Source organism: Salvia splendens, chromosome 10 (assembly GCF_004379255.2).
Source record: "Salvia splendens isolate huo1 chromosome 10, SspV2, whole genome shotgun sequence".
NCBI lineage: Eukaryota > Viridiplantae > Streptophyta > Magnoliopsida > Lamiales > Lamiaceae > Salvia > Salvia splendens.
Genome location: NC_056041.1, coordinates 12,543,509 through 12,569,257, shown reverse-complemented (window position 1 = coordinate 12,569,257; position 25,749 = coordinate 12,543,509). Strand labels below are relative to the sequence as shown.

At 37.5% G+C, this 25,749-nt stretch overlaps 5 protein-coding genes and 1 pseudogene across 7 annotated transcripts; 3 read left to right on the top strand and 3 right to left on the bottom strand.

Moving 5' to 3' along the window:
- Positions 1-1,341: 1,341 nt before the first annotated feature.
- Positions 1,342-4,050, top strand: LOC121753002 (E3 ubiquitin-protein ligase BOI-like). 2 transcript variants are annotated; one of them, XM_042148130.1, is made up of 4 exons: positions 1,342-1,682; positions 1,992-2,086; positions 2,884-3,251; positions 3,374-4,050. In XM_042148130.1, the coding sequence occupies exons 2-4, from the start codon at positions 1,996-1,998 to the stop codon at positions 3,902-3,904; spliced, it is 990 nt and encodes a 329-aa protein (XP_042004064.1). In that variant the 5' UTR covers positions 1,342-1,682; positions 1,992-1,995; the 3' UTR covers positions 3,905-4,050. The 2 variants fall into 2 exon arrangements, with proteins under 2 accessions (XP_042004064.1, XP_042004065.1); XM_042148131.1 differs by lacking the exon at positions 1,342-1,682 and adding an exon at positions 1,701-1,855.
- A 2,847-nt stretch (positions 4,051-6,897) lies between these two features.
- Positions 6,898-10,535, top strand: LOC121753078 (triose phosphate/phosphate translocator, non-green plastid, chloroplastic-like). Of its 2 annotated transcripts, none has more exons than XM_042148239.1 (9): positions 6,898-7,391; positions 8,151-8,273; positions 8,358-8,510; positions 8,710-8,795; positions 8,915-8,999; positions 9,485-9,604; positions 9,754-9,822; positions 10,046-10,175; positions 10,262-10,535. In XM_042148239.1, exons 1-9 carry the CDS (start codon positions 7,014-7,016, stop codon positions 10,336-10,338), a joined length of 1,221 nt encoding a protein of 406 aa, XP_042004173.1. In that variant the 5' UTR covers positions 6,898-7,013; the 3' UTR covers positions 10,339-10,535. The 2 variants fall into 2 exon arrangements, with proteins under 2 accessions (XP_042004173.1, XP_042004174.1); XM_042148240.1 differs by having other exon boundaries at positions 6,899-7,388.
- Positions 10,536-11,399: 864 nt separating this feature from the next.
- On the bottom strand, positions 11,400-14,362 carry LOC121751492 (transcription factor MYB98-like). Its single transcript, XM_042146240.1, has 3 exons — positions 12,673-14,362; positions 12,451-12,577; positions 11,400-12,177 (listed from the first exon to the last, which is right to left on the bottom strand). The coding sequence occupies exons 1-3, from the start codon at positions 13,296-13,298 to the stop codon at positions 11,611-11,613; spliced, it is 1,320 nt and encodes a 439-aa protein (XP_042002174.1). The 5' UTR covers positions 13,299-14,362; the 3' UTR covers positions 11,400-11,610.
- Positions 14,363-14,627: 265 nt separating this feature from the next.
- LOC121751491 (cyclin-D-binding Myb-like transcription factor 1) lies at positions 14,628-17,411 on the bottom strand. Its single transcript, XM_042146239.1, has 2 exons — positions 17,292-17,411; positions 14,628-16,907 (listed from the first exon to the last, which is right to left on the bottom strand). The coding sequence occupies exon 2, from the start codon at positions 16,671-16,673 to the stop codon at positions 14,877-14,879; it is 1,797 nt and encodes a 598-aa protein (XP_042002173.1). The 5' UTR covers positions 16,674-16,907; positions 17,292-17,411; the 3' UTR covers positions 14,628-14,876.
- A 140-nt stretch (positions 17,412-17,551) lies between these two features.
- Positions 17,552-19,652, top strand: LOC121751493 (iron-sulfur cluster assembly scaffold protein IscU-like). Its single transcript, XM_042146241.1, has 3 exons — positions 17,552-17,948; positions 18,614-18,668; positions 19,235-19,652. Exons 1-3 carry the CDS (start codon positions 17,651-17,653, stop codon positions 19,383-19,385), a joined length of 504 nt encoding a protein of 167 aa, XP_042002175.1. The 5' UTR covers positions 17,552-17,650; the 3' UTR covers positions 19,386-19,652.
- A 1,390-nt stretch (positions 19,653-21,042) lies between these two features.
- Positions 21,043-22,855, bottom strand: LOC121751059 (annotated as a pseudogene).
- Positions 22,856-25,749: the final 2,894 nt, after the last annotated feature.

Here is a 25,749-nt window from a genome sequence, read left to right as displayed (position 1 = left end):
CACCATTCCCGTCATCGCGACACTCCTCCTGGGCATTCGGGGCATCATCTCACACCAAGGGGGTACATATTGTAGTACCCGGGCATCATCCCCGCCATTTGGGGTTGGGACATCATCGGCGCTATTCCGAGCATCATCTCGGACATCGGTGCACTTCCGCCGGCATTTCCCCCAACTCTAACAGGAAAAGTCGGCGTTTGTGACTAGCTCGTGGCAGATGAATCATTATCGTGGTGTTCCATTTATCTTCAAAAGAAATGAAAGTAGAGATAGAGAAACTTGTTAAAACAAGTGGTGCAAATGAAATGATGTTCAACGAGCCGTATATATAGAGTTTTTTTTTAAAATAAAAATCGTGACGTTCCGTCGGGACGTCCGTCGTGGCACCGCAATGGCGGACGTCCCCGGAATGCCGCGGAACTCCGGTGTCCGCAACGCACGTCCGCGTCCGCCTCCCTGCTGCCTAATGGCGGACGTCCTGCACAGACTTCCGGCACGCCGGTCGGACGTCCGTCGGAACGACCGCTGTTGCGGATGCTCTAAATCCTCTTGTCATCATGCTTATTTTCTTTCCATCCATTTCAATAATATTATACTAGTATTAATTAGGACTATTAAATAGCAATCGACGAACCTAAGCAATCACTGGTTTGGTATCTCTCAAAAAAAAATGTTTAGTATTACTAGTAATTTGTTAATGGACTTATGTGAGTAGATTACTTACAAATAGGTAAAACTCAAACCTAATATCATTTAATTTGACCCTTTCATTATGGTATAAATAAATAAACCCCACACCTAATAAAATGATAAAATCCACACACAATCTTTTCTTTTGTGCACCCACGATGCTTCCTATGTTAAACCAAACAAAATTGAGTTGTGCATTTAGTCAAATAAATAAAGAATGCGAATATTGCAATCTCAAAATAACATATAAATATTTGAACCTTCTTCCATACAGTTTGTAGTTTATAATTTTTAAGACTAATATATACTATTTATAGTATGATTTTTAAGACTAATATATACAATTTGTAGTTTATGGTTTTTAAATCAATATCCCAATTGTGGTAGTATCAATTAAGTGTGACATTTAATTTGCGAAACGGTTGCAAGATGAGTTTGAGACTTTTCGTTCTAGAATACTCAACTCTAGTAATAAAAAATGATTATTATAAATATTAATGATTATAATGTAAGAAAAGAGTTAAGTGACCAAAAAAAAAGCGTAGGTATATATTTTTAAGGTGGAGAAAAAGATAATTAATGGGCCAAGTTTGGTTTGTAAAAAAATGGAAAAGTGAGAAGCAAATATTACTGGTTTGAGGAAAACGAAAAGAAAGGTGCCAGACAGACAGAAAAACCAACCAACAGGGATGAGAGAGAATACCGAAAGATGGAGAATAAGATTTCTTCAACAATGACGAGAAGTCATCATCTTCTCACTCTCCCCCCATTTCTTCTCACACCAACACCACCGAATGGAATCGTTTTTTTCCTTAACCCGAACGACAATAACAACTACATATCTTCCACCACCACCAACAACACACACTTTCATTATTATTGCCATCCTTTTTTCTTGAACCAAATCAACAAGATTCTTTCTGGCTTTCCTCCCTTCCCCCAACTCCTACATTGGCTACATATTGGTCATCTAAATCTCAGCTGAGTTTTTGGTCAGGACCCCACTTTTTCTTGATCACATCATTTGTGTGAATCTTGCCCCCTTTTTTCCTTGATTTATGAGCTGATTTTTGTTTTTGGTGTTGTTGGGATCTTCATTTTCTGTTTGAAATTGGTTGTGTTGATCTTGGACATCAACAATTTTTGTTAATAATCATTCAATCAGGTCTTGGAATTAGGACTTTTTTTACCTCATTTGTTCTTGGTGCCATTGTAGGTTTTGTTAAATTAGTTGCTAGGTTTCTGATTGATTTTGATCAAGATTGATTATCATATCTGATGCATTACAGTGTGATTTGCAGGAAGATGTTAGGGGGAAATTTTCATGGTGTTGTGGAGGGGAACCACTCCCGGTACAATAAAACCACATCGCCTCAGCTTCAGTTGATTGGACATGGTGAGGATGTGTTGTGGCGTTGTTAGAAAATCGAAGCATCTGCTACTAGTTTTTACATTAATGTATTGCCATTGACCATTGTGATCTTTTACTTGTACATTCATGTTTATATAGTCTGATGGCCTTGCATCATACAGAGAGGCAGTGATCATTTGGGATTTTAGAATGTGATTTTGCACTGTATTGTGTTAACTTTGAATTAAATGCAAACCGAACGAATTGGTGTTCGTATTTGTTCCTGTCTGACGACACTGCATTGTTACATGTTCAAGTGCCTGCCTTAGTTTTTGATAAGTGACGTCCATTCCTCTGCTTTAGTGACTCGTGAAAGATGTATGAAAGATGTATGAAAGTTTTTGATAGGTTACATACTTACACAAGTTTGAGTTTAAGCTTGGGGTTCAATTACATTTAGTTTGTCGTATGAAGGTGGTAAATTGGCTATGACAGCGTGGTACTGCTTTGGTTCATGTTTCTACACTTTTAGAAAGGGCTTGTTAATTTGCGAAGGAAGGGCTTCATTCTTTTTTTATTCCCTTTCCCTGAATAACTCGCTCCATCGACATGTAGCTTTCTTTTGTTCATACATCTTCTTCACGTGCTATATGCGGTCAGGCAATAACCTCCCTGGTTTTCGAACAGTTCAATGCCCTTGTTGAAGATGGAAACTCTTTACCTTGTACTTCCATTTCATCTTCTTTCTACGTCTAACACATGAATTCATTTTCCCCTGCCATCATCTTTTGGTTGCGCATAATTCGTCTCACCTAATGTATCATATATGTATCCTTGTGCAGTTCCAACTCAGTACCCTGGTGGCCTTGGCGTGATGAATTGCGTAAGAAATGAATGTGCTCCCTCTGACAGTCGCCCTTGCAAACGAGTTAGGGAAGAAGAAAGTGTGTATGTGCAGCAGAAGCTTGACATGTCTGCAAATACCAACCTTCACCTCAACAAACCTAGCCATACAGGGCTCCTATTAAATCCCACACCAGTATCGCCGGGGCTCAGACTTTCAAATGAGAAAGAAGAGCATAGCTCCTATGTTACTTCAACCAGTGAGAATCTGACCAACGCCTTCCCTTTTGGTCTTTCTCTGGGTAATACTGTTAAACACGAGATGGACCGACAGATGGAAGAACTCGGGCAGTATATCAAGCTTCAGGTATATCAGAATTTTTCAAAATTCCAACTCTTTATTATAGTCATCACTACTAAAGGAGGCTTATTTAAGCATCTTTCAAAATGAGTCTCCCTCTCTCTCTCTCTTTCCCCTTGTGTGAGCAGGAAGAGAATATCCTGAAGGGTGGAAGAGAGATAAACAAAAGGCACACAATCTCCTTGCTGAATGCATTGGAGAAAAGAGTGAGCAAGAAACTACACGAGAAGGATATCGAAATAGAGAGCATTAACCACAAGAACAAGGAGTTGGAGGACAGAATAAAGCAGGTGGCCATGGAAGCTCAGTCATGGCACTACAAGGCAAAGTACAACGAGTCTATGGCCAACGCACTGAAGAGCAATATCCAGCAGCTCCTGGCGCAAGGCACGGCCCATGGCAATGAAGGGTTCGGGGACAGTGAGGTAGACGATGCTCTGTCTTACTTGAAGCAACCCCCCGGCATGATCTGTAGCTCGGAGAATCCGGATCACCTTAGCCATCATCGGCTAAAATGCAGATGCTGCAAGAAGAAGCAGGTTTCGATCTTACTGTTTCCCTGCAGACACCTGTGCCTGTGTGCAGAATGTGAAGGATTTGTTGAGGTTTGCCCTGTCTGTCAGGCGATGAAGACTGCTAGCTTCCCTGTAAAGTTGTAAATGGTGAAGATGTAGAGCACTAGTAATCCTCATCACCTCTCTCTCTCTCTAATACTAATATCTATATTGATGTAATGAAAATCCACTCTTTTGTTCAGTGGAGTGATTGAATGGTTATATTTGCATGAAAGAGGTTATTCGATGAATTTCTCCTCTAATTTAAAGGAATTTATACGATTCAATATGCCAATGTTTCATACTTCCTGCACAGTAGGGGGGGTTGTGCTCTCACAGTACAATATTTTATTTTATAATATTAATTTTTTAAAATATTATACGGTGAGAGCACACCTCTACAACAGCAAGGGATCCATGCCCAAGAATTTAATTGATGTCGTCAGTTAAATTATATAATTAATTTTCTCAAACATATATGATTTCTCTGAACAACATAGAACTACAATTTAAAAGGTTTCTTTTTGTTCATTTATTACTTTTCTTGTTTCCTAATTTTAGCCTATCTACCATTATTTGTGTAATTTGACATTTATTTAATATGGTAGTTTAACTTTTTCCACCTTATATTATCTCTCATTTCTTAAACTCCTAAGCCACCGAAAAAAGAAGACCATAAGGATGTGAGACTGTGAGAGTACAAGATTAAGCAAATACTCCCTCGTCTTAATCTAAGTGGAACATTTCTAATTCAGCATGAGATTTTATGTAGTGTTATTTTTTAGCACGAGAGATGGAAAAAATAGAGAGGATGATGTTTCAATATTTAGAAATGTGTCATTTAGAGAGCGACATCCCAAAAGAAAAATGTGTTAGCTTAGAATGGACCGAAGGAAGTATTATATAGGAGTACTATTCTAGTTCATCCGTCTATCATTATTTATTTTATTTTGTAATTTTGACATGTTCATCATTAATTCTCTTAGTTTATTTTTATTATTATATATGAAAAAATTTCTATTTATATTCTATTATATAATTATAGTACTGGAGTAGTATATAAAATTAAAATTTATATTTTATTAAAATTTTCTTAATATATTCATGTCTCATAAAAATAGTCTTCTTTTCTATTTTGATCCATCCCACAAAATTAGTTCTTTCTATTTTTGACAAGTTTTTTCTCTTTTATAAAATGAGTATCATTTTTCATTAATATTATTTTAATTATTTTTCTTTCTACATTTCTCATACTTTATCAATTTAGCATCAAAATTTTTATTTTCAAGGATATAAAGGAGGAGTACTATTTTTTAAAATTCAAAGGATATAAAGGAGGAGTACTATTATTGGTTGTGGGGACAGGGGAGAGTACAAGAACAAGATTAGGAAAATTCATATAGTAATCTTAAGAATATTGATAGGCCATGTTTGGTTGCCATGATTCTATCTGAGAAAGTAATCTGATTCCTTAAATTTTAAAATCATGTGTTTGTTTCAGTTTTTAATCAAATTAGGAAAGTAATCAGAATCCCGAGATAAGGAAAGTTAGTACAACTATATAGGATTTTGAATCCTAACTTTTCTTAGGTATTATTTTTTCAAGTCTTAAGATTCTTACATATTTGATGCAATATAAGTATGTATAGTTTATTATTATTATTATTATTATTATTATTATTATTATTATTATTATTATTATTATTATTATCATCATCATCATCATTATTAATTAATTAATTAATTAATTATAATGTATAAAAAACATTTTAAAATTATAAACCATACTTAATTATGGTGTAGTAAATAACTATAATTAAAATTATCGTTATTATATATATATATATATATATATATATATATATATATATATATATATTATCATAATAATAATTAATAATTATTAAATAATTAAAATATAATTATATAAATAAATTATATAATAATAAATAGAAATTATTATTTTATAAATTAATAATTAATCAATAAAGTCATAGTGAAATTTCAAATTATAAAATTTATTCAATTATAATATCAGTAAATATGTATAATTATAATTATAATCACATTCATTATTAATGATTATAATACTTCATTTAACTATAATTGTAATTATATTATTTTAAATTATGATGGATAATTCATATTTAAACTAATAAATATAATAATATAATTATTATCATTTGTAAATAATAATTTATTAAAAAATTTATATTATTATTATTTTTTATAAATAAAAATAATAATAAGTAGGAGTATAATTTTAGTTTGGTGTTTAAATCAAATATAAAATTTAAAATGTTGATATTTTATGAACACATAAAAGTAAAGTTATTAGGAATCATATTCCCAGGATTCATTTTTCCAGAAATCTTTTTCTTTGTTAACTTTACTTTCTCGTTAACTAAGCATGATCATATGATAAAGCACAGTTGGCAACGGAGGGGCAGATCTTGCTGCAATGAGCCTGAGTTCGAATCTCACTGTTGTCGTGTAGTTGCTTCCATCTCTCAGGCACAAGTGTGAGGCCTTGGGAGATGGGCTTCTGGCAGCCAGTGGGTTAAGACATCCCCCTTAACGGGCTACTGCGTACCCTGATTGAACCCCCTCGCATGATGTCGGGCTGGAATGTAGTTGCTTCCATCTCTCAGGCACAAGTGTGAGTCGGGCTGGAATGTAGTTGCTTCCATCTCTCAGGCACAAGTGTGAGGCCTTGGGAGATGGGCTTCTGGCAGCCAGTGGGTTAAGACATCCCCTTAACGGGCTACTGCGTACCCTGATTGAACCCCCTCACATGATGTCGGGCTGAAGTGTCTCAGGCACAAGTGTGAGGCCTTGGGAGATGGGCTTCTGGCAGCCAGTGGGTTAAGACATCCCCTTAACGGGCTACTGCGTACCCTGATTGAACCCCCTCACATGATGTCGGGCTGAAGTGTGGGACATGATGTCGGGCCGGAGTGTGGGGGCCGCTCAGGCGACGGAATCGCCTTTTTTGCTACAATGATATCGGAATAAATATAGATCCCCTACTTTTGTGAGTGTGGGAAATGCCGAGAATATCCCTCACGCATACGTACAAAAATTGTTGAATCTATATGCCCTCCCACTGTCACAACTCTTCTCTCTTCTCTCCTCTCGACGGAGCCTCCGACGTTCCTCTCGCACCCTATTATATTCACACTCACACACAATTGCTCTATTGATCTGAGAGAAAATGCAGAGCACGGCCATCACATTCGCGCCTTCTCTTTCCCTCTGCACCCGTCCCCGCACCCTCTCCGCTCGCCGCCTCAACTCTGTCGCCGCCCTCCCCCATGGAAACTTCCATTTCCCCGGCGCCTTTTCTGCATCGGCCCGAAAGTTGAGCCCGATTAGCTGCTCGCTGAAGCAGAACGGGTGGGTGGCCGGGCCGAATCCGGGACCCCCCGAGCCCGAATCTGATGGACTTGTGTCTCGCGCCACGGCGGAGAGCGCTGGGCCAGCTGAGATCCCGAAGCCGAAGAGCTCCGCCATGGATACCGTGGTGCTCGGATCTCTATTCGGGCTATGGTACCTGTTTAACATCTACTTCAATATCTATAACAAACAGGTAGTTGTTGCTGTATAATTTGTGCTCTGATTTATGTCGTCTAGTGTCTGCATGTTTCGGCAGATTCCGATTTATGTGATTCTGTTTGTAATTGTGCCCGATTGCTATTAGTAAATCTGAGAAAAATATTGATTTTGGTTGCCTTTATTCTTTCCGATTCTTTATGTTGAAGTGATTTACAGGAATTATTTAAGTCTGTTGTCTTTTGTTTATTTATGTTGTTTCCCTTTTAGGATGTATTTTAGGAGTAGAAAGAATTTAGTAGTTATAGTGCATTGTACCTTTACTCAATTTTGATCCTTTATGTTGAAGTGGTTTCCGGGAAAGATCTTAGTTTTCTGTCTCATGCTGATTTATGTTGCTTTTTTTTTTTCTGGGTTGTATGCTATGAACTAGAGCTAGGAAGAATGTGGCTTTAATGGCAATTTCACAGATGAATGGTTTTGCCTCAGAATTTTTTGCTGTTGAGTGAGATTTCAGTAAAATGGTTTTTAATACATGGATCAGTTGCTGTTTATTATGTATTTAGTGCTCTTAAAAACACTTGTTTCAGATTAAAAACACCTCATGTCAGAGGATATTCATTTTCCCTTTTTAGGGAATTGATGTAATGATTTGGGATTTTACTAAAGGAGTGAATTTTGGGATGATGATTATTTTGTAGAAGCTCTGAGCTTGTGGAAGTCAGACATCATCTAAATCCATTTATTTAGTGTGGTGTTACTAGTGTATGTGATGATGATGATCATGCTTTTATTGTAGGTTCTCAAAGCTTTTCACTACCCAATGACAGTAACCCTTGTGCAATTTGCTGTTGGAACTGTGCTTGTTGTTACAATGTGGACTTTGAATCTGTACAAACGGCCTAAAATCAGTGGATCCCAGGTACTTCTTGAACACTCCTCGGATATATTGAAATCAATTTATTGGCATAAGCATTAATTAAGATCCTGGGTCCAAATTTTACAGCTTGCTGGAATTCTTCCATTGGCAATGGTTCATACGCTAGGCAATCTCTTCACCAATATGAGTCTTGGAAAAGTTGCTGTTTCATTCACTCATACGATCAAAGCTATGGAGCCTTTCTTCTCCGTGGTCCTCTCTGCCATGTTCTTGGGAGAGGTGAGATGTCCCTGTGTTCTTAAATATGTCCAAATATGCTCTATTGGTAGCATACAATATCTTTGTGAAGCTCAATTTGTTTTCACTTAATGGCATTTGGTTACATAGAATATGGCTGCCTGTTGCCTTTGTTGTGTTCTTTGATGTTTGGACTATGCGGTTTATTATATCTTACTTTGCCGTGACCTCTCTTTCGCAGTTCCCAACACTATGGGTAGTTTCATCCCTTATGCCAATTGTTGGTGGAGTAGCTTTGGCATCGATGACTGAGGCCTCTTTCAATTGGTAAAGAATCCTGACATATGCTACTAAATCACTCATCAATTTTGTCATTGCCTTTATGGCTTTATCAATATCTGCTTAGTTATATCCTCACAAACTTTGCACTATCTTTGTTTTTGAAGGGCTGGATTTTGGAGTGCTATGGCCTCAAATTTGACAAACCAATCTCGTAACGTCCTTAGCAAAAAGTTTATGGTAAAGAAAGAGGTATGTTTCTACTTGATTAACAGTTCTTTTTTTATCAAGTCCTGACTATATCTCTCCGTCCCCAAAGAGTATGAACTATTTCCTTTTTCGCCCGTCCCTAAAGAGTATTAACTTTCTAATTTTAAAAAATTCAAACAACATACTACCCCTACACATCATTTTATTTACAACTTATACCATTTACCATTACCATTAACACTTATACCATTATAATAATGTGGACCCACACTCCACTAACATTATTTCCACTACCCTCTCTCTCTCTCTCTCACTTTCCCCTCATTTATTAAAACCCGTGCCGAACCCAAAGTTCATACTCTTTGGGGACGGAGGGAGTATATGACAACTGATGAGTACCTGAGGTGATCTTTTACAATTTGTTCAACTTTTCTGCTGGCCTAATTTCACCAATGGAGTAGGAATTTTACATACTTTCTATCAGCTTTTCCAGAAATGGTGCTTCAAATCAATCTCTCTTCATGCAGGATTCCTTGGATAACATTACCTTGTTCTCAATCATTACCATTATGTCCTTCTTCTTGATGGCACCTATCGCGTTTTCCATGGAAGGCTTCAAGCTTACACCTACATACCTTCAGGCTACCGTAAGTATATATAGAAAGCAGGACTTTCCTTATCATTATATTAAACATGCATTTCTTAATAGCAAAATTTTCACTTTTAATTTCTTCTAGACATGACCAAAGACGTTTGCTAACGAGCGTACGTTATGTTTTGTCTTTTCTATTGGCAGGGGGTGAATGTCAATCAGCTCTACACTAGATCTCTCATTGCAGCTCTCTGCTTCCATGCATATCAACAGGTACTCATTGGAAGATATTTTTATACGGCAGTGTGTTTTTCATCAAAGTTAGAAGCATATGCTCGTATTATACATCACGTATACTGTCTATTGTGAAACTTGTTATATTTAGCATTGTGGGAAACTCATTTTAGTTGATGGAGGCCAATTTGTGATGGATGCTAATGGCATCGATGATTGTTCTTATAGTCAATCTAAGTGCTGAAGAGAGCTGTTGGTGCAGGTCTCGTACATGATATTGCAGCGCGTATCTCCTGTCACCCATTCCGTAGGAAACTGTGTTAAGCGGGTGGTGGTGATTGTAACATCGGTTCTCTTCTTCCGCACACCCGTCTCACCTATCAATTCCCTAGGTACTAACGAACGACTACTTTGGGATAAGATAAAAATGAAATAGTTGAATTGAATATTTTTTAACTTTTTGGATGATGGGATGCAGGTACTGGAGTAGCCCTTGCTGGGGTGTTCTTATATTCGAGGGTGAAGCGAATTAAGCCAAAGCCCAAGACGGCTTAAGGGGTTGGTGTTTAGGATCAAATTTTTGTTGGTAGACTAGAAAATCAACCATTGTTGTATCTTTGCTTGCTTGTCATGAGGAGTTTTTTGGCGGTTTTTGCTCTTACTGTTTTCTACTTTTCTTTCCCTACAAATATCGGAAAATTCTTTCATGAATATTTTGACTACTAGAAATGTAATGATTTGGTTTTGCTCCACTGGCCATTAATTCAATTGTGACATGTTTGGAAAATTCCGACTTCAACAGAAAATCTGCATAATAATACATGTTCAAAATCATGCTAAATAACACAAGACGAGATTCCATATTTGTGGCAGTTAGTAAATATGCATATGCATAGGTATTATACACATTTTTGTGCAATAAAAACTTGTGCTGCTTTGTTTTCCTTCATATTAGTTGGCATGAATCAAAATAAAAAATAATGTTCTAATTTTTCGTTAATCATTATTATTATAATGTTTTTTATAGTCACAATACATAATACATTATTAAACGCAATGGAAAATCTATTTATAAGTTAAATGGAATCTATTTATACATAATCAATATTACAATTAAAGACAAGTTAAGGAGAGTAAACTTTACAAACGAAGATAAGAAAAATGTTTGGCATATGAGCGCTTAAAATGGCCTCATATGTTTTAGACAATATCACTAGAAAAATTGAACTATAAATTGTTGGGTTGTTATAGACAACCCTCCAAAAATATGCGTATGCTGCTTAATAAGCGACGAGCACACAGTATATAGTACCTCCCTCGCTATATATCAGCCTTCTCGCAATGATGTGGGATGATTTCCCTATTATTCCAAGCCCAAGTCCGCTTTAGTACTCCATTTTTGTAGACTAGTTTTACTCACTTTTATTTAGTAAAACGAGGTTTTGATAACAATTTTTATCACTTTCCGCTTTAATATTGATGCATTTTTCAATTATATCCTTAGGTTTAATACATCAGATTTTTCCTTCTTTTTGTTCAATGTAATAGTATTGCACATCTGGCTAATTATATATACTCAACTCAGTTCGAATTCAGCAAAAAAAAAAAAAAAAAACTTTTTCAATAAATATTTCGTTTATTATTTTTAAAAGAGTAATAAAACAGTACAGGATATAACATTGTTCCAACTTTGAACCACTCCATTGTAGCAAATCATACACGTTTATGCCATAGATTAGAAAAAACAAGTATCCCTATAGTAAAACTAAATAAATAGACAACATAATAAAGATTTATTATCACCCTCCTCATTTTAAATTTCTTATTTCAGACATTCCCATGGAAATCAAGCTCTTTCTTCACTCCACACTGCATCAATGGAGGGATGACAAGTGGAAGCCCAGCACCATAACATTGTCCGTCGTCAATTTCATACGGAATGGCATCATCCATCAACATGTTGATGCTGCTCCCAGTGAAAAGGCTATCATCATCAAATGTGAGATCTTGGATCTCATCAAACTCGTATTCCTGCACCATGTGATCATCCAGGCTGAACTCGATGTTCGTCTCCTGAGCTGTGGTGATTGAACTGTTGCTGAGGATTCCATTATCAGTAGTGGCCGGTGGTTGGTTCTTTTTGGATCTCTTGCTGCTGCTCTCTTTCTCAAAGTTGAGACTCTTGATGTAGTTCTGGAGGAGGGAACTAGGCCTCGGCCATTTGGTCCTGCATTTTCGTCTGGTGAATTGCCTCCTCTTTGTCGCGTTCCAATGGTTCTTGATGGTGTTCTCAGTCCTTCCGGGGAGACTTTTCGCTATTTCAGCCCATTTGTTCCCCACTTGAGAATGAACCTCAATCAGTATTCTGTCTTCCTCCAGAGTCCATACATCCTTCTGAATTTGACAAAATTATAGGAAGCAGTGATTATTCATTGGATTCTACCAATTCGATGTAAAATGAATTATCATAAAAAACTAAAACATGACAGTCATGTTTCTAGGAAGATCCAGTGGAAAAGCTAGAGATGGTCAAAGCACTTGTCATATGTACAATAAACAAAATTTAAATACAGTCAACATATACTTATTGATGTACGAATGCATAAACTAGATCACTTAATTGTTAATGAACAAGAAATAGAAAAGTTAGAGATAATTCAAACCAACTTTAATATCAGGCCTCAGATGGTTATGCCATCTCTCTCTGCACTGCTTGCCTATCCTGCCTTTTAGCATTTGGGCAATATTAGACCATTTTCTCACACCATATTTCCCAACCAGATGGATCAAGAGCCTGCAGATTACAGAGTTAAGCACTCAAGCCTCAAACATATATAACACGAATAAAAATACAGAACTAAAACGTATAAATCTTTATTGGTTACTCACCTGTCCTCTTCAGCAGTCCACTGCCCCTTGGCTGATTTGGACTTCTTTGGGGCCCTAACAGACTTTTTGGTAGACAAAGATTCACTGACGTTGCTATTACTAGCGTGAACTGTATTATTGTTTCTTTTACTGCCATCTTTGTTATGGTGACCAGAATTATTACCAGTCACACAAGAGCTCTCATCAGGAACCGCAAAGCATAATGGCATTGAATCGTGTGCAGAAGCTGTTTTAGTTACAATTGACAAACCTTTCCTGTCTGCAAAGTTCAAGAATCCACCAGCCTGGAAGTCCTGAATGGCTGAATGCATGCCGCCATTTTCCTCGTAAGGCTTAAACTTGTATAAACCAAAATCTGTAACAGAGCCATGGGGAAGGGAAGCAAATGGATCGAAGCCATTGGCGTGTATCCCAGTATCCCAATTACAGAATGAAGCTGTCACCAGAAGCTGTCCGAGGTCTTGGAAATCTTGAAGATAACCTTTTGATGGTGAGATATTATTATCCATGACAAAGTCATCATCTAGGATTTCATGCTTCAGATTAATATTAGAGAAGCCGGTAGGAAGAGAAATAGCGCTGCAGTTGCTCTTATTGGTCTCCATTGGAGCATTCAGGAGGGGCATGAGAGGGAATGAGGCAGCAAGATGGGAGAGTATGCTATGGGTATGGTGAAAATCTGTTTCTTGAGTCTCTTATAGTGCAGTTATGTAAGTATTTATTACCTAAGTAAAAACGTATGTAATGCTTTGGAAACTACTGTGGACTATCGATCTGTGGGTTGATCCAGCGATTGAATAAGCAAGCAACTATGGTTGTTTAAGATGAAAACAAGAAAAAGAAAAATAGGGACCAAACACTCATGCACATCACAACCATGACTCTCTAAAATCTAGATATCGACACCTGACTATAGGTCCTGTGATTGTTCATCCAATTATCAAACTTAACCTAAGAAAAATTCAAAAATGAAATATACTTTCAGTATTCAATTCTTATGTCAATAAGCTTGTTCTTGAACAATGCATACAGGCTATAGTGGATCTCATGAAAATCACTACCAGAACAGGAAATGGAAAAAACAGGCAGGATGCAACATATATTGTAGTTTAGGGCATTTTTAATTTGGAATTAGCCTCCACATTTTATTGTCGACAAAATGTGAGTATTTCTTCAATAGTAATTATGCAGTGTTTCCAGCAGGAAAATGAAAATTTGGGGTGATTTTCCAAACTTGTCAGATAAAATTTCAATTAAAAAATGCAATTCAAACTTGAGAAGTGTGAACACTGGATTATCTAAATAAATTGTAACCTAACTCTGCATAGATGACTTAGTCTCCATCATTTTACATGATAAGCACAATATATCAATGCAACTGAAATCTAGGGTGCATCATTATTTGTCCAGATAAAACTATTAGTTACTAAATCACATGGTAAGGTTGTCAATTTGTGTGATAGAATCTGAACTTCAGAGGTATGTTAAAATAATTGAGATACTGAAAGATACTAGTAGTTTAATTTCATATTCCTAGGCATACAACTTTGTAACAAGTAAAATAAATAAATTCTTGTAACCGTAACATTAATTATGTCTTTCAGTCATCTCTCCCACATTATGATGCATTAATTTCAGAATTATTTACTGCTCCTTAAAGTGAAATTTAATGCTGAAATTGTTTATGGGTTTAGAATTAAGTCAAATAGAATTTGTAAACAATATTCATTTATTAGCTACTCAGAGTTCAACATTAAATGGTTAAAATAATTTACGTCTGCCAACTCATGTGAAAACATTCCTTCAATTTCCTTATAATAAACATGAATTAAGTCTTGTCAGAAATTCAAGTATTCAACTACAAAAAGTTTTACAAGAAGATACAAATTTGACTAAGCAGGTAGTCTAGTACAAACTCAAAGAACTCGTCCTAACCCTGGTGCACCTAAAAAAGATAAAGATCAAACCCAAATCCACTGAAGGCTAATTTTTTACAGGCAAACAGAAAATGTAAATGTAAAGGACAAAATCTTCATGTATGACATAGCATGTAGGATCTTCCAAAGTTAAAACAAAAGATGACAAACCAGAGTACAGAACTACAGATACCAATGAGACTAAAGAGAAATGGAGAGACGAATAACCTTCACAAGTGATTTTCTTCATGACATCAAGCTTTAAACTCCACAGCTACAAAGGGCAGATCAAGGAACCCTTGGTTTGCTATCCCAGGTAACTCTTGCTTCAAGAAGATGCAGGCAGTATCTTTGAGCCAATACTTCAACTTGTTCAGCAAATGATTTATTTCCATTGGAACCTATATGTAGAACCATCTGGTTCCAACGCTTCCGACATACATCTCCAGCTCTGGTATCAATAAGATCATCCCAGTCGACATCTTCCACACAATTTGCATACAATCGATAAAGTGCACTAAGCAGACGATAGTCATCTGAATCGGCCCATACACCTTGAGCTACCATAGGTGATGTTAATTGATTGTACCACTTTAGACAGCAGGTTGAATGAGGTCGAGTGGATAACTCATCACTAATTGCACTCCAACAGATATTGTCCCGCAACATTCCATGCTTGGACTTCTTCTCTTCAGAAAGTTTCAATTGTAGATCAGTATTCACCAGATCAAATAATCTCTGATACTCTTCTTGTGACCAATTTCCTTTCTTCCTACGTACCTTTATCCTGCGCCAAGTATCCTTGACATGCCATGCATGTTTACCAAGTTCATCTGCCAACGCCCTCCACTTGTTACCATGCTCTTCCTGGTATTTCAATATCATGTCATACTCTTCTTGAGTCCATTTCCGGCTCTTAGACCTCATAAATAAAATCCGAGCGCGATAAAAGATCGCACTACGCGGCCTGTATGGTATGGAAGATGCTATTTCTTTCCAGCAACCTTTCACTTCAGGGTGCTTGCCAGAGTTCAAGATCATTTGCAAACCTTCATCTCCTAACTCATGTTCCTCTATGTACTTCATAACAGCACCTTTCACAACCTCATCTTCCTCCCGTGTGAGTCGCTTGCCCATTACCAGATTGTCCTTCTCTCCATTACCATCCTCAGTATTTGATTTAGGAGGGAGAGTAAATACCTCAACCCGATCAGAAAATCTAACTTTCTTATTACTTTTGTTAGGTGAAGTATCAACTGAACCTTTCACCACCAAACTGGTCTTTCTCCTTTTCCCTTTCTTTGCATATTCAGCTTCATTGTCTCGTTCATCACTAGAACAATTTTCCAAAACTTTACTCTTCCTTTTCTTCCTTTTGATTGTGAACTCTGCTGCTTCATTATTTGGTATCTCCTTAGTATTCAGACCACTATTGGAGTCACTATCTACATATTTTTGCTGGGCAGCAGGCAGATCATCTTTGTAGTTCTCTTTCTTTTTGTGCTTCTTCTTTTTCTTCACTTCATGATTATTCTTGGTGCCACCATCTTCTTTTGTTGACTGAGTATGATCTTCAACATCATAAAGCACATTTTCCTGCCGCTGTGAAGATAAACCAATTTCATCCGATTTATTTTCAGTGTGCGTGTCTTTTGACCTGGCAAAATTGACATCCTTCCTCCTTTTCTTGTCCTTCTTCATATCCTCCCTAATCTCTGTGGCACTGGTTATGCAACTCTCACTATGCTCTAGGATCAGTTCTCCATCTTTCTCTCCCACCTCACTGTCAGTTCTTTTCACTTTCTGCTTAATCTTCTCTTTCAGAACTTCTTTGCCTCTCACTTTTCCAGATACATTTACTCCCTCTTGCCAATTGATACTCCCTTCCCTCTTTACTTCGTCAGTATCATGTGTCTCCACTATCTCATTCTTATCTTTCTTTTTCTCTCTTCGACCACTCTTCATTCCAGAGTGATCCACTGTTAGTCCAATAAAACTCTCTCCATTCCTTTCAGCATTATCACTCTTTAGTCGATCACCGCCATATACTACACTCAATTCACCTTTTCTAGAACCACTCTTCATGTCAGCCTCAACATCTTTGGCTCCCTTACTATTCTTAATCTTCTTGTTTTCTTTGCCCCTTTTATGATCCCTCTTCAATTGAGAAATACCTTCATTCTCAGATGTTCAAGCGGACTCAGTATGGAACTCTACTACGCTTTTGGCACTACTTTTCTTATCATTTTTCTTCTGCTTAATTTTCTCCTCATTATTCAGATTCATATTATCGACTGCACCTTCCTCACCCATGACTAGCTGAAGATGAGAAAGAACAGAAACTAAGAATAAAAATAATAAACGAATAATATATAGCTAAAGCCTGAGAAGAATCCAAGAATCCATGTTTTGTCGATAACTAAGAATTTGTAAAGCACCCAATAATTAAACTAGATGAATTCAACAATCATTCACTAAATCGTAACGTCGACTCAGCTATAAACTACTGTAAAACATAATAGTAGTAGTATATAATGAAAAACACAGTTTACAATAGCTTGTTGAAGAAAAATTGCACAGTAACTGCTCCAATTCAGATAAAAAGAGGAGGGGGGGGAGCAAAAGCGAAATCTAAACAAAAAACATTTATCCAACGAAAAAAAGATGAGAATTCGAAATTGATATAACGAAGTTGATATTTACATTGTTAGATGCAGCTTCCGGCAGAGAAGAGCTCTTCCTTGCCGATGGGGGCGCGGTGCCGGCGGTGGGAAGAATCTCGAAATAGCTTCACAAGCGTTTTTAAGAGAAAATTTACTTTTTTTTAAATAAATTCGTTTAATTATAATCAAACACTAATTATCGTTTTCTTTCAGATTATTATTTTTTACGTAATAAAAAAGTGTATTTTATTTTATTTTAAATGAGAGGGCAATAATATGTGGCCACCAATCACCGCCTCACCATTTTCACTGACTAATTAGGGGGAAAAAGAGAGAACTCTCAATCGGCAAATAACCAAGAAATTCCAATTGGAAAAATTCTCGAAAGTGAATCCAAATATGTTGAGGCATATAGCAACCACGAGTCTCGGCGTGCGTCTCCGGTGCTCCGCGGCTGCCGGCGGTAGTGGCCTACGGCGGATGTACCATGAGAGAGTGGTGGACCACTACGACAACCCGAGGAACGTCGGTTCGTTCGACAAGAACGATCCGAATGTGGGAACGGGTCTCGTTGGAGCACCGGCGTGTGGCGACGTCATGAAATTGCAGATTAGGGTTGATGGGGAGAGCGGTAAAATCGTCGATGCTTGCTTTAAGACATTCGGATGTGGTTCCGCTATCGCCTCCTCCTCCGTGGGTATGTCGATTGAATTGAATCGAAAAGTTCTATGCTTTCCGTAATATCCCCTAAAAAATTGAACTTTATGATTTGACATATTTTGTGGATTGGTTAATTGATAAATTCGGAGCTGGTTTTGAGGAATTAAAGACACCGAGCGAGAGAGAGTGGAGTTTGGTATGTTTTTGGTATAATTGGAGCTGAGGTGACTCTAGATTATGTGAATTGACCATAGAATTGTAGTCTTATCACCCAATTTGAGGAATTTAGTCGTGCCTCTTATGTTTCCAGGTATATAAACCTGGTGTAATTATAGGTGCTTTGGTGGTGTTACTCATTTCGAGTTAACTGTAATACTGTATGATGAAAGGTGAACACGATGCCTTGTTTGTGTTGATATCTTTGGAATTTCTTATAAGCATGTGTGGAGATTGGTAATTGTTTATGTCCGTTGATTTTCTTGCTGTCTTCTCATTTTATTTGATGCTGCCAGAATAGGTTATACATATGATTCCCCTGCTGTTTAGTTACTAGCATATACTACTTTTTATCATAAGCAGATGCAAAAGCAAATATTTAAACTGTCAGATATTCCATGTTTTAGTCTTATATTCTTCTGCATCTGTAAACGAAGTTTAGTTCGCTGGAATATACTGCTATAACACAATATTTTTCATTTTCAGCAACTGAATGGGTGAAAGGTAAGCCAATGGAGGAGGTTCTGACGATAAAAAATACGTAAGTTCCAATCACATGCTTGATTCTATTGATGCCCCTTTTATTTGTGAAGTTCTTTACGCATGGTTAATTCATCTTATGGGTCTTGCCTCTGTTCCGTTGTTGTTTTGTTGCTTTTAGTTTGTTCGTCATCACTAAGGTTGGCCTGTGATTTTATGTGTTTATCTTTTGTCTTTAATCAAGTATTTAGCAAACATGAGCATAATTAAATCTGAGCTTTTATTATTGGGTATAATATTTTCAATTTCTTTCTGATTTCTTAAATTAAAAAGAATGAAAAGAAATAGAGATTTTAAGGAAACATCCGATGTTCTATCAAGCCCTCCGCCAGTCCTCCTTAACAGAAAATTATTCACAGTATGTGTTTGCTTCCAAAGCATGTCTGCTTTTGAATTAGAGCCTCATCAAGAGAGTTGGAAAGTCGATCTTATGATGCCAGAAGCGCTTCACTTACTACAGTCCAAAGCTAAAAACTTCCTGTCTGGATAATTTAACTAACATATGATTTATGGGTTGCTCATATGGTTCCCAGTCGTTATTTGTCCTCATTCATATCCGGACTGCAGGGAAATTGCAAAGCATCTCTCCCTTCCGCCTGTCAAACTACACTGCAGCATGCTTGCTGAGGATGCAATCAAGGCAGCTGTCAAAGACTACGAGGCAAAACGATCCAAGCCAAGTGCTACGCCTCTGGAGGCCAAAGCTGCTGATGCTTGAGAATGCACTCAGGCATTAAAGAGACTGTTCCTGGTCCAATAATGTTTAATCTCAGGAATTCGAATTCGTTAGCTTTTGCTTTTTATATGGTTGCTTTTCTTGCAATCCTATTAGCTTGAAACGGAAGATACTGTACATGAGTTTTTGGGTGTTCCATGCTTGTTGAATTGTGTTTTTGTCGTTATGGAAATCTAGTTTCTTTCTTCTATAGATGTGGAAATGCCAATGTTTTTACGTACTTGTATTAAAAGGGTTCTCTTTTTCTCATTGTCAAGTTTCTTTATCTTGTGACTATTACACTGAACTTTTGGAGCGACTTTGATGGTAGTAATAATATCCCCATCTTCAATTCAAAGACGTACATGAGCACAAGAGGATTAATAGTTGTATATTTTCTATATTGTTTACGAAAATTAGTCTTGTTTTTTCATTTTGTTCATCTATAAAATCTATCTATTCATGATAAGTTTCAATCTCTATTTAGGTAGGTGTGTTTCTTTTTTCACTAATAATGTTTCAATCACCTTTTCTTTCTATTTTTTTTATTTACTAATTTTGTGTCTATCGTTAAGACTAGGGGTGGCAAAATGGGTAGCGGGTAATGGGTAATTCCCATCTCGACCCGATACCCGCCGGATATCGGGTACCTGCTATCCGACGATAACGAGAAATGGGGCGGGATCGGGTAGTGTATTTTAGAGGAGAAATGGGGCGGGATCGGGTAGTGTATTTTAGAGTTTTATGGGTAGCGGGTATACCCGCTATCTGCGCGGGTATACCCGTTAGTGCCTATAATACCCGTCTTTTAGTACTTTATAGAATCTAAGAGTTCTAAGAGATTTTTTGAAACATTTTTATATTCTGACGAAAATACAAGTAAAAACTCACCGGAACTATCTATTCAAACTTCAAAGCTTACCATCAAAGATTTAAAATTAATACTGTAAATAAGGGAAGATTGCTATTAGGTTTTTAATTTCTATTTTAATTAATTAGTATAACAAATATTTAATTCCCCATAATTTTTTTCTCTTATAAAATTCCTCTAACCTCTCTTCAATTTAATTCCATCCCTTCTGCGATCTTCTACCCGCCGCCTCCCGCATCTGCCTCCAGCCACCAGAGTTTAGGTGGAGGCATGTGCTGAATTGGAGTGAGTGAAGCTCTTTCTGCACGATTAATGTTAGGAGCACCGGTTTCGGGTCGGGTACGGGTACCCGCAATGTCGGTACAGAAAACCCGACACGGGTATCGGGTAATCCCGTTATGGTGCGGGGTGGGTATTGGGACAACAAATTTAGATGAAATCGGGTACGGGTACCCGACTTGCCGAGTGTAGGTACCCGCGGATAACCCGTTTCGCCACCCCTAGTTAAGACTATTTTCCATTTACGAAGAAAGTATCAATTAGAAAAGTTGAATTTTGTTTATACTGGTATAGAAGATTTTGAGTTGTGTGAACCCATTCCAAGTTCTTTATAAAAGATTGTATTCAAGTCGGATTGCATTTTCCTAGGTAGGATGTAGTACTACTACTTAGATTTCCTTAACGACCGGCCAATTTTGGTTAATTATTTCAATTTGAAGCACCAAAATTCACATCTTCCAAACTTCAATCATAGATTGACAGTAGCATCAAAATAAAGATAGCACTGTATGATCGTGAATAAAAGAATGCCAATTAATGAATAAATGGGATCAACTAAATTTACAAAATCACTTTTGCAAATATCCCAAAAAAAAAAGGAATTATAATCAGACTATTCCCTCCTCCCACCAGCTGAAATCAGCAAATCAATGTAGCACTAAAGAATTAGGATCAGACTTGTGTCAAGCATCATTCCCACCCCGGTTGCAATGAAACCTTCCAAACCATGTCATCTCTATGTTAATTTTCCTCGTTTCTTCATCCAAACTGTTAACAGAATCTCCACAGTTGAATGAGCATCACACTAATATCATCAGCAGAGCCTCTAGAAACTGAGAGATCAACGAGCTTTCTGCATGCTGATAACAGCTGTGGCTCTTCAACGTCTATGCAAAACGGACGAGCAATGTCTATTGCTTCCTGATTGCTAACCTGCAAAGCAAGAATAGAACATACATGAGACCTACATTGCATCAATGAGAGATAAGCTCAACGAAGTGAGACAAAGTATGAGATGCAATGCAAAAAAACAAGGCTTTAGACGGTTGGTTGATGGTTACCTTATCCCATAATCCATCAGAAGCAAGGAGCAGAAACTCGTATTCTGGATCAAGCTTAACGACTTTGGTCTCTGGTTCGGCTGTGACCCATTGTTTAAGGTATTGATCTCCAATAGCCCTCGAAACAGCTAGAGATCCTAACACTCTCCAAACACCCTTCCGGCACTCAACAAAACCGCCCTGAAACAGTAAACGACATAAGCCTAAGACCGAGCAAACCATCAATATGACCAAACACCAATGCAAAAACATGGATGCTTACCGACATCTCAATCCTTTCCCTCTCGTCTTCCCTGGACGGGCGGTGATCAGAGGTGAGAGCCTCAGCCACCCCATTCTTGCTAGACACGGCACGACAGTCACCAGCATTGGATACCACTAAGTTTTCCCCCGGTGATGAGGGCTGTCACGCAGCACGCCCCTCCCCGGACATCTGTCTTGAGAAACTCAGAATCTGTGGTCAAGTAACCACCCTTCACAGCTTGCTCAATGCTGCTGTGATCTCCCCTCCTGTTTAGTTCATCTATAATGTTCTTGTCCAAATTCTCAGATGCAAACTCAGCAGCCTTTGCTCCTCCATGCCCATCAAAAATGCCAAAGAATGCCTACATTGTCACACACACACACACAATTAAAACAGTACAACAAACCCATGCAAGAGAATCACATTTTCCATAAAAATTCAATAATAATGAAATAAAACAATCAAGACTCATTCAAACAAAATAAACCACATTTAACTAGGATTTCAAGAAGGATAAAAGGTCGAATCTTTACACAACTATGTGTGTGTTTCTTCCTTAAAAACACAAAAAGAAGAAAAATTTACCTGCTTAGAGTCACCTTGGATGCCCACAGCAGCAGAGTAACGATCCTCCATCGCATCCCTCCTTCCTCTCTTACAACACACGGAATACCCATCTCCCTCCACCTCCACCGCCTCCTCCATCGCCCCCTCCGGCGCCTTCTTCCCCTCCACGCAGAATACCGGAATGTTGAGCCTCGGCGGCCTCTTCCTCTTCAAAATCGGGGACGAATCTCCGGCGCCGGAGAGGGCCTTGATGAGCCCGCTTGATTTCTGCAGCCGAAATAGCCGAGGAGATGAAGCTTTCGGAGAGCATACGGAGGCCGACGACGACGACGGAGAGAAAACCGGCGAGCTCGAGATTGCAACCGTGCAAGAAGACATTTTTTTGCTTTACTTTTTCAATTAAATTTTGGTTTCTGCTTCTGTTTCTTGCAACGTTCGAATTTTAAGGATTTTGTAGAAGGGATTGGGTAGGGGTAAGGGGGTGGTGTGGGGGTACTAATCACTTCATTGTAAACTCCGTTTTATATAATTGTTATTCTCTTTACCATTGAATTAATTTATGAGATGATGAAAATTTACTTTTAATTTTACGATCTTGACTAAGTCGGAATTAATATTCTATTTTTGGGGGCAGAAAGGAGTGGGTCTTATAATTGGAGAATTATTAGATTGATGGAGTCAATTTATTTCCCAAATTGGAGTAAAGAAAGGGGAAAATTCAATATCAATTTTAAAATTTTCATGGTCTTGATTTGGTAACAAACATAACATGCATGTATTGTGGTAAGAAACTAAATTTCATGATTCATTGGTTGTCAATTTAGGCTGGATTGGTTTGATTGACCGTTATGAATCGGTCATGATAGGGTTTCGATTATCTTATGGAATTAAATGATGGGCAAATATTTTACCTAAACAATCAATATCATAACCGTTTATAAGAAAGTGACTCATACTAACATATGCCATTAAAGAATACAGATCACGATACATAGATTATACTTGCATAATTTCTTTAAATTTTCAATTAAACAGAACAAATTTGGATTTAGTACCATGATTAAATTTCCCGCCCCTTTGATCTTAGTTTAGGGGAAGAGTCAATATCAATTTTGTTAAAAAAAGCATGCATGTATCATGGTTCTTTTCTAACTCTGTCTCCGATTGTGCTAATTATAAAAAAAAATTAAAATGGATTAGAATAAGTTGAAACAAGAACCTAATAACAGTTAGAATAACTTGAAACAAAAATACGTAATAACCGTCAGGTTACTTGAGAAGTCATTTCAAATTAACTTTTTTATTGGTCGTGATGAAGTGTTGCAAATAAAAGGTTTGCTAGTACTGATGAAATATCATAGATTAATGTAATCGGAGTGAATATATATACATCTGAGGATGTTATAATTAAGATATGAGTTAAAAATAAAGAGTATCAGTATTAAATAAAAAAGATAAAATTTTCCAAGATACAAAGTGATTGCATTAAAAATAAATAGTGATAAATGAAGGAGCCAAAAGATTTTTCTTTCAAAATAACAAGTTGAAATGTATTTATGCTTTTTTTTGTATTTTACTAGTACTATATTTTACTACTCAATCCTTAGGTTGGATTAAGCCAATTATCCAATTTAATTGCAGCTTGTACTTATAGGCCCAAACATGCAAATGCTACGTTGCTAGTACTCATTAAAAGAGCTAAAAGAGCTAGAGTGCCTGCATGGGCGTAGTGCAGTTGGCAACGAAGGAGCAGATCTTGCTGCAATGAGTCTGGGTTCGAATCCCACTGTTGTCGTGTAGTTGCTTCCATCTCTCAGGCACAAGTGTGAGGCCTTGGGAGATGGGCTTCTGGCAGCCAGTGGGTTAAGGCATCCCCTTAACGGGCTACTGCGTACCCTGATTAAAGATGGGCTTCTGGCAGCCAGTGGGTTAAGGCCTCCCCCTTAACGGGCTACTAACCCCCTTACATGTTGTGTGAGGCCTTGGGAGATGGGCTTCTGGCAGCCAATGGGTTAAGGCATCCCCTTAACGGGCTACTGCGTACCCTGATTAAAGATGGGCTTCTTGCAGCCAGTGGGTTAAGGCCTCCCCCTTAACGGGCTACTAACCCCCTTACATGCTGTCCACTGCTATCGTGTAGTTGCTACCATGATTGAAGATGAGTTTCTGACAGCCAGTGGGTTAAGCGTACCCTAATTGAACCCCCTCACATAATGTCAGGCCGGAGTGTTGAGGCCGCTAAGGCGACGGAATCGTCTTTTTGCTGCAATTAAAGAGCTAAGTCTTGGGCATTGTGATTTTACTGTTATGGATCTTTGGATTCCTAAACAAAATCCAGTAGTAGCAATCATTCCACTGTAGAATTTAATCACCCTGATTAAAGATGAGCTTCTTGCAGCCAGTGGGTTAAGGCCTCCCCCTTAACGGGCTACTAACCCCCTTACATGCTGTCCACTGCTATCGTGTAGTTGCTACCATGATTGAAGATGAGTTTCTGGCAGCCAGTGGGTTAAGCGTACCCTAATTGAACCCCCTCACATAATGTCAGACCGGAGTGTTGAGGCCGCTAAGGCGACGGAATCGTCTTTTGCTGCAATTAAAGAGCTAAGTCTTGGGCCTTGTGATTTTACTGTTATGGATCTTTGGATTCCTAAACAAAATCCAGTAGTAGCAATCATTCCACTGTAGAATTTATACGTCATCACATGAAAGCAAGTTGATTTTACTGTTATGGATCTTTGGATTCCTAAACAAAATCCAGTAGTAGCAATCATTCCACTGTAGAATTTATACGTCATCACATGAAAGCAAGTCTGAAATTTAAATTTATGTAATTTGAAGCGTGATATTCATATTAATCACATATCCCAAAAACAGTTGTACAAATGTATATAATCACATCTATATGCCCATTGAAGCGATCCGAGTCTTTCATCTACAAAAATCAACGGCTTGAGTAAGTCATAAAATTTGAATAAAAATGATTCTCATATTGACATCCATTCATAAATTAAATTCCAGTTACCTAGTTTATATTAATAAAGCTTACTTATTAAACAAAACAAAATTTTATACTACTATGTAAAACAGGATAGAACGCCGACAGAGTCATCCCACTTGATTGAATTGGTTGACAAAATTAATTCACTCTAGGGCTTCTCCATCTACATCGAGATCCAAATTTATAATAAAAAACACTCATATAATCTTTATAAATTGACATATATAATCATAGTTTATTTTATTTGCGAATATATATATATATATAGCTCTCCCTCTTGAAATCCCAGCAATTTTGAAGCAACTACTCACCATTTTTGGAGGCGACCAACATCTCAGAACAGG

Excerpts from the sequence above, each read along its gene's own strand:
- LOC121753002 (XM_042148130.1), top strand. The coding sequence starts at position 1,996 with ATGTTAGGGGGAAATTTTCATGGTGTTGTGGAGGGGAACCACTCCCGG. Across the intron at positions 2,087-2,883 it reads GCTTCAGTTGATTGGACATG|TTCCAACTCAGTACCCTGGT; the intron begins GTGAGGATGTGT and ends ATCCTTGTGCAG. Across the intron at positions 3,252-3,373 it reads GGCAGTATATCAAGCTTCAG|GAAGAGAATATCCTGAAGGG; the intron begins GTATATCAGAAT and ends TTGTGTGAGCAG.
- LOC121753078 (XM_042148239.1), top strand. The coding sequence starts at position 7,014 with ATGCAGAGCACGGCCATCACATTCGCGCCTTCTCTTTCCCTCTGCACC. Across the intron at positions 8,274-8,357 it reads CTAAAATCAGTGGATCCCAG|CTTGCTGGAATTCTTCCATT; the intron begins GTACTTCTTGAA and ends CAAATTTTACAG. Across the intron at positions 9,000-9,484 it reads AGTTTATGGTAAAGAAAGAG|GATTCCTTGGATAACATTAC; the intron begins GTATGTTTCTAC and ends CTCTTCATGCAG.
- LOC121751492 (XM_042146240.1), bottom strand. The coding sequence starts at position 13,298 with ATGCCCCTCCTGAATGCTCCAATGGAGACCAATAAGAGCAACTGCAGC. Across the intron at positions 12,578-12,672 it reads TGGACTGCTGAAGAGGACAG|GCTCTTGATCCATCTGGTTG; the intron begins GTGAGTAACCAA and ends TGTAATCTGCAG. Across the intron at positions 12,178-12,450 it reads ATCTGAGGCCTGATATTAAA|AAGGATGTATGGACTCTGGA; the intron begins GTTGGTTTGAAT and ends TGTCAAATTCAG.
- LOC121751491 (XM_042146239.1), bottom strand. The coding sequence starts at position 16,673 with ATGAAGAGTGGTTCTAGAAAAGGTGAATTGAGTGTAGTATATGGCGGT.
- LOC121751493 (XM_042146241.1), top strand. The coding sequence starts at position 17,651 with ATGTTGAGGCATATAGCAACCACGAGTCTCGGCGTGCGTCTCCGGTGC. Across the intron at positions 17,949-18,613 it reads TATCGCCTCCTCCTCCGTGG|CAACTGAATGGGTGAAAGGT; the intron begins GTATGTCGATTG and ends TTTCATTTTCAG. Across the intron at positions 18,669-19,234 it reads GTTCTGACGATAAAAAATAC|GGAAATTGCAAAGCATCTCT; the intron begins GTAAGTTCCAAT and ends TCCGGACTGCAG.